The 6,638-nt window shown below is 46.5% G+C and overlaps 1 protein-coding gene and 1 long non-coding RNA gene across 4 annotated transcripts; one reads left to right on the top strand and one right to left on the bottom strand.

Annotated features, from left to right (window-relative positions):
• Positions 1 to 542: 542 nt before the first annotated feature.
• Positions 543 to 2,268, top strand: LOC123039068 (F-box/LRR-repeat protein At1g48400-like). Its single transcript, XM_044462370.1, has 3 exons — positions 543 to 760; positions 1,079 to 2,124; positions 2,207 to 2,268. Exons 1-3 carry the CDS (start codon positions 543 to 545, stop codon positions 2,266 to 2,268), a joined length of 1,326 nt encoding a protein of 441 aa, XP_044318305.1.
• Positions 2,269 to 2,810: 542 nt separating this feature from the next.
• LOC123043810 (uncharacterized) lies at positions 2,811 to 6,387 on the bottom strand. 3 transcript variants are annotated; one of them, XR_006419590.1, is made up of 6 exons: positions 6,054 to 6,387; positions 5,679 to 5,963; positions 4,030 to 4,648; positions 3,843 to 3,946; positions 3,677 to 3,766; positions 2,811 to 3,112 (listed from the first exon to the last, which is right to left on the bottom strand). It is a non-coding gene; the product is annotated as an uncharacterized lncRNA (long non-coding RNA). The 3 variants fall into 3 exon arrangements; XR_006419589.1 differs by lacking the exon at positions 2,811 to 3,112 and having other exon boundaries at positions 3,206 to 3,766; positions 4,030 to 4,249; positions 4,347 to 4,648; positions 6,054 to 6,386; XR_006419588.1 differs by lacking the exon at positions 2,811 to 3,112 and having other exon boundaries at positions 3,206 to 3,766; positions 6,054 to 6,385.
• Between the last annotated feature and the right edge of the window lie 251 nt (positions 6,388 to 6,638).

Below are 6,638 nucleotides of genomic sequence, written 5' to 3'. Positions count from 1 at the left end.
GCAAAAATAGAAAACTGGAAGCTGGACCACTGGATTGATGGATGGCACGGACTCAATGAGACGGATGTGTACGCAGAAATGCACGCTTCTGTGCAAAAAGGACCCTCATTTCTAACGAATTTGCTCCCGTGATAGTCCTAGCACTGATAGGGAAGGAGGCAGCAAAACGGAAAAGGGCAAGTGTTGACCTAAGACATGAAATGACAAAAATGCCCTCGGCGGGGCATAGAAATAACTGGCGGTGGCACGCTGGAGGGCACAGTACTCATTGCGGCAGTGTTTTTGGTTTGATCCGACGGCCGAGGTCTTCCGGGAGCGAGATCGAATGGTCAAAAACGCATCAAGAAATCGATCCGACGGCCGAGAGTGCCTAAGCTCTAAGAGAGCGCAGGGGCGCCCACGGTTCTTATTTCAGGATTTGCTCCCATGATAGTCCCATCTGACCATCTCCCTTGTTGCTTCGCGGCGGCGCTACAGATCCGGTGCCAAGCACATCCCTTCCCTTCCCCAGCTGCTCCGACTCAAGGCCGCCATCGGACATCATGCCCCACATCTCCGTGCGGCAACTGGCCGTCGTCGCGACGGTGAGCTCCACGGCGGGGCCGGGCCCCGCCAGCGTAGGTGCCTTCGAGGCACCGCGTGACGTTCACCGTGCCCGCCTCTGGCACATCTACGGCGTGGATGAGCTCACGCCGTCCGCGCCCAAGCTGCAAGGTGGCCACCTCTCCCCTGCTTTCCTTTCCGGCAACGCCGCCCCTATGTACAATCATTTTATTACTATTTTGGGTAGTGGATTTGGAGAATTTGTGACATTCCACTCCGCAGTTTGTTTCTGTCAGTTTCCTTAACAAACGGCAATGCACTCCATATCCTTTGATGAAGGTTTAAAAACGCCTTCAACTTTGTACTACAAGTCAGGCTCATATACTAGTGCATGCTTGTACAGGAACCGATCAAGTGCTTCTGCTAGCTCTTGTGTACGTGAGTGTCTCTTGGCGGAATTCACTTTTGGCCATCTCAAGCCGACTCTCTTGGTATGTTATGTTCCGTTCCATCATTCAAAATCCTGACTGACAAGGCTGAGCCCCGTGGTGTCGCTAAACCTGCATGCAGATCTTCCGCTCGACGAAATGCACCGGAGCACCACCCAGCGCCCGGGCCGCCGCCGCGGTGCAGGCCGGGCTGCCGCCAAGCGCGACCACCTCAGCGCCCTCCCGGACGAGCTCCTGCACCACATCATGTCATTCTTGAAGGCGTGGGAGGTGGTCCACACCTGCGTGCTCGCGCGGCGGTGGCGCCACCTCTGGGCGTCCGTGCCCTGCGTCAATCTCCGCGTGCACCCCTCCACTGGCCGCTACGGCGACCCGTCTGAGAAGTTCCGCGACTTCGTGCACCGGCTCTTCCTCCTACGTGAAGCGTCAGCCCCCGTGGTCATGCTCCGCCTGTGGTCGAGCGACGAAGAAGCTGGCTTCACCGATGACGACGCCAGCGTGTGGATGAGGGCCGCCATCAAGCGCAACGCGCGGGTTATCCATCTCACCGGGTGTTGCTCGGAGATCGCGTCGTTGGACCGCGTGTCGTTCATCTCTTGCCACCTCAAGGTCTTGAAGTTGTCGTATGCCATGCTCGACTACAGGATCCTCCGGCAGCTTTCTTCTAGCTGCACGTCTTTGGAAGTACTAGGTCTGAAGGATTGCTTGGTGGCGGGCCCTAGGATTGTGTCCGCCTCTTTGAAGACTTTAATCATGCTCGAATGCGAGATCAGTTGCGCCTTCTCCATTGCTGCTCCGAACCTCCTACTTCTGCACCTCATCACACCTTACGTCCGAGTCCCATCATTCAAGAATTTGGGGTCTCTTGTCACAGCTACTATCATACTTGATGACTCTTTCTTGGGTGATGACAATGAATACATCAGTGATGAAGATTACTGTGATGGAACTACTGATGACGACGGGGATGATACCGACTACAATGATTGGACAGAGAGCTCGAAGATTCATGATGAGTCTTCCTTGAGTGATAATGTTGGATATGATGATTTTATAAGGTTTGGATATGGACATGGTTTTGCTGAAGGAATTTACAGGCATGATCGTTACAAGGATAATTATAACTATGGTGGTGATATTGACAACGATGACAATACCTATGCATACAGTGAGATTGCAAATGATGCAAAGTATGGCTACAAAGGTAAAGGCCTGATTTCCAGTAAAGACAGTATCTATGGTGGATATAGAGAATGCAATGATGCGAAGATTTTAGGTGGCCGTCATATTCTTCAGAGTCTTTCAAGTGCTAGAACTTTGGAGTTGTTGACTGATGCTGGAGAGGTATAGCTGTCACAACCTTTTACTATTTTCTCTATCTTCGAGTATATATGAAAATTTCCTTGATATAGCCATAATTTTTTTTCCTTAACAACTTTTTTCTGATGTTTGCAAAAGAAATTTATGTTGCTCCCAACAGAATACACATGTACAATGAGCACACTTCTTACATAAGTACCAATACCTGGTTAGAAAGGCACAGTTGACTTGGAGAAGAGTTCAGATCAAGAAATTAGTACTAGCTCATTTCTTCATCAAATGTAGTAGGTGAAATCAATGAGATATGGAAGTACGAAGCTTCAAAAGAGCATTATATATTATTTCAGATTATTGTTTGTTATTTTTTATATTCTTGAAATAGTGTATCTTTTTAAATGATTATTGTTCAAATCGTTGTGTAATTAACTATTTTGAGTCTGGGTACCAGTATAACGGCAATGTCCCCGAAAGTGCTCTTATGAGCCCGAGCACACCTGCACACTTTATCACATCTGTCTGCTTTCTTCCAGATTCACACTCCCGCTTGTATTTTAGCTCGTATAGGGAGTCCTACATGATTATTTCTTTGAGCGATGGCCCACCTCTGTGTCGCATTAATTACACCTGCGCCCGTCAAGTACTTTCCGGCCCAGATAAAATATGACGTGCTAGACCGACATCCTATACCTTCCTGAGCCGTCTACCCACTGCCACGTTGCTGCAATTAATACTTTGATCTGCCACCAAGGAAACCAAGCCCTCTGTCTTTGACCTCCTTCTGCAAGATCACCGCCGACCGCCTGTTAAAAAAAAACAGATCATGACCGCTGCCGGACATGGCGAACAACTTTTTCAGGTCGCACTATGCATCACAAGTTGTCGTCGCAAGTACTAATGCAAATTCTTTTTATTCATAGCTAAAAAGTAGGTACGTACTAACACAAGCAAATAGTAATTGCAGCATCGCTTGTTCAGATCATAGTCTCACACACACTAGTTCATGAAGTCTCGGCACAGTGTGACCACAAGCACTTCCACACTACTCAAGCGGGATGGATGCTAACATGTCACAGCTGGCTCAAAATAGTGGTTCAGATTTAACACATACATAATGGTAGGCTACCACACAATGGGATTACAAGCACAACCACATCAGAAACTGGAATGGAAGCTAACAAGTAACAAGTACCCGCGAACCGTAGGCACAGCTTCAGGTTCCAACCAAAAGCTTATCACTGAGTAATAGAAGCACATTAATTCACTCGCACAAAAAAAAAGTCCCACCCAAAAGCAACCACATGGTACCAGATCAGCACTCCCACATCAGAAGAAGACTTTCTCGATCATGAAGTTGGGCAACTCACCCATGTTACCTCTCATGGCAACTCACCCATGTTACCTCTCATCGAGATCACCTCATATGCAATTGACCTCCTGAGATAGTGATGTCGGATCTGCACATTCCACCATCATAGGGTCAAAATCACAAGCAGTATGAATGCAAACACGAAGACTGATCTTAGCGCTCACCGGTTTAAGTTGTTAACCAAGACTAATGTAATTGTCCAAACTCCTTGATGTAGTCCTCTCCCGTCAGCAAAGCGAATGTTGGAACCATGTGCTTGAACCATATCCTGCAAATGACAACCTCAGTGAGTACTGAAGCTACCATGATTCATTTCGAATTTAATAACGCTAATCCCTTAGTTACACTCACTTGCTAAGATCCATGTTGGTACATGACAGGATTTGTCATAGAAAATCGTCACCTCTCCTGCATTTGGCTCTTCATGCTTCAAAATCGGCTTTCCATCAGAATTTATCCCCCATATCACCTTACACAATTGTCCTCACCATACCAACTTGCAACCTTAGGTTCCTCGACATCAGTTCGGACACTAGACCTGTCCCCCTCCGACAATCTGTGCTTCGATTATCTATCAAGCATTGCGTCATCATCAGTCATATTCCTTGTTAGAGCAATTAACCCGTAGATCTACTTCCACATATCTATTGCAAAAATCCCCCCATTACCAGCAGATGATGTATCATTCTGGAATGCAGACACTGGTATTTGTGCCTCATCGACGCTCTTATCTTCATGTCATCGGAGCTGTCTGATGCTGGAATGTGTTGCACAGTCCTCAAGAACTGGACTCTCTTCCATCATTTTCAATTCTTTCTGTTGACACATCTGTTGCCATGACGCCACAGTTGTCGGCCTTGCATGCTAGTTAGCTTGAGCTACAGCACCTTGGGTCACTGTTTCAATAGCTACAATTGTTTCGGCAACTTCTCTAGCTGTACACTTGTACTGCTTCTTTCGAATTTGGTACCTGACATCAAACGACGACCTCCTTGAACAATCGCATATTATCTCTACTAGTTATATGAAAGACCATATCAAACTCCATAAGCAACTCCAATGGTAGATACCCAATTCAGGCACTTATTGACTTATGATACATCAACCCCATCTGAGCTCAGTTCTGTAACATTCGAGTGTTCACCTGGCGCACTCCTAACATAAAACTTACCTGAGCTATTTACCACTAGTTTATATGATGAAGGTACAACATAGTAAATTGCTACATTTTCCTTTTAGATCACCATCAATGTCTGCTTGCTATATTAAAAATTCATGTATGTATGCACTTCCCACTAGAGTAGCCGTATTTTCTATCTCTGTACCAGGAAATAAACATATATATCAATCTACTCCCTCCATACCTAAATATATGATGTTTTGGTAGGCCAGTTTAGTCTACCAAAACATCATATATTTAGGTACAAAAGGAGTAGCATATAAGATAGCTGGGTTCATAAACCAATAAATCTAAAAGGCACATCTCAGGTAACAAGGCTCTGTGTATGTGATCGGCACGCATGTCGCCACATCGATGAAAGGCAAGTTCATTATTGCAGCAGGCACATTATTTTTATCAGGCCACACTGACCAAACTGCCAACAAGGTATTTCTGGTTATCGTGTGATAACGACAAAGCACAAATACATGCTGCAGTCAATCCTCAATTCTAAGATGTCGCACTCCTGAAGAACGGATTACAATTTTGTAAGAAACTCGCGTGAAAGACTGGCGAAATGCGTATGATTTTGCCAGTGAATTTTATAATGTTGTAAGCAACTCCTGAAGATCGTGTGAAACCCTTTTTTTCTAAACTGAATTTTATACATCCATTGAGTACCCATTGTATTATGGAATACCAAAATTTGGCCAGTAAAAATCTATCCTCAATGGGACTGCTCTACCCCTGGCCATGGATGAATTTTATCCACTATGCCTATATACGGGAACAGTGACCTGAATACCAACATCCAAAATCACAGCCGGAAGTAAGTTCATACCTACGAGCCCATCCAGTAAACTGTGGGTTCATCTTGCCGGTGGAGAGCTCGGACGCTTAGTGGGATCCAATTCGAGGGATTTTCTAGGTTCATTAATCAAGCCTTTTGGGGTGAAATTTCCCTTTCTGCCAGTCTGCCGCCACCACTGCTTGGGTCGCACAGATTTGTCCGTCCCTGCTCAGCTCTGGGGCCGCCGCGTGCTGCAGCTCGCCGACGCCGGCGACGGGCTAATGCAGCGGCGCCATCGGGACATCGCTATCATTGACCTCCTCAAGCACCGTGAATCTGCTCCGACAGATGCGGAAACGGAAAGTCAATCGCAGGGAAGGAATTCATCACAAATCTGTACTGCGGGAAAGAGGATCTGTACGTTACCTTTTAATTGGCTGCATCAGGAATTCTATCTCCTGCTCATCGGCGACGGCCCATTCCCACGGTGGCTGAGATCCCAGGAGACCCGACCTCGCTGATGGTACGATGGAGTGCCTACAGGAAGCAGAGCACTCCCACCCCTCCACCTCGTAGTTACTACTACCAACGAGGAAAGTGTTTTTCCTGTTCCATGGATCAGAACGTCGACGAACTTCCCGAGCCACGGCTCGCCTCCCGCAGGCTGACGGCGGCTGGTTCTCCGTTCTTTCCTCGGGGACAGCTCACAAATCCCCATGCCCGTATTCCTCAATTTACATCATTAACTCGCACCCCGTATTCCACCCACGAATTAACTGCACCCCATCCATGCCGATAAAGAGCTCATATGTGCTCGTGTGCAGAAACTCCGTGTCCCAATGTCTCTTCACATTATAGAAAGGAATGAGGAATCATATTTTACCAATAGGTACTAATCATGGTAACACATCACTGTATGTCTTAGTTTCTTTTTCATGGTGGGTATGTTTGTTTTCTTCTCTGCATATTAAATATATCTCTTGTATTCAGTATATAAAGTATAGAATTGAT

Source organism: Triticum aestivum, chromosome 2B, assembly GCF_018294505.1.
Source record: "Triticum aestivum cultivar Chinese Spring chromosome 2B, IWGSC CS RefSeq v2.1, whole genome shotgun sequence".
In the NCBI taxonomy this organism is placed as follows: Eukaryota; Viridiplantae; Streptophyta; class Magnoliopsida; order Poales; family Poaceae; genus Triticum; species Triticum aestivum.
This window is presented reverse-complemented; position numbering and strand designations above follow the sequence as displayed.

Bases quoted from the DNA above. Each gene is read 5' to 3' on its own strand.
- LOC123039068 (XM_044462370.1), top strand. From the start codon at position 543: ATGCCCCACATCTCCGTGCGGCAACTGGCCGTCGTCGCGACGGTGAGC. The intron at 761-1,078 runs GTACAATCATTT...CTGACTGACAAG, and splicing joins TCCGGCAACGCCGCCCCTAT to GCTGAGCCCCGTGGTGTCGC. The intron at 2,125-2,206 runs GTGATATTGACA...AGGTAAAGGCCT, and splicing joins GGATAATTATAACTATGGTG to GATTTCCAGTAAAGACAGTA.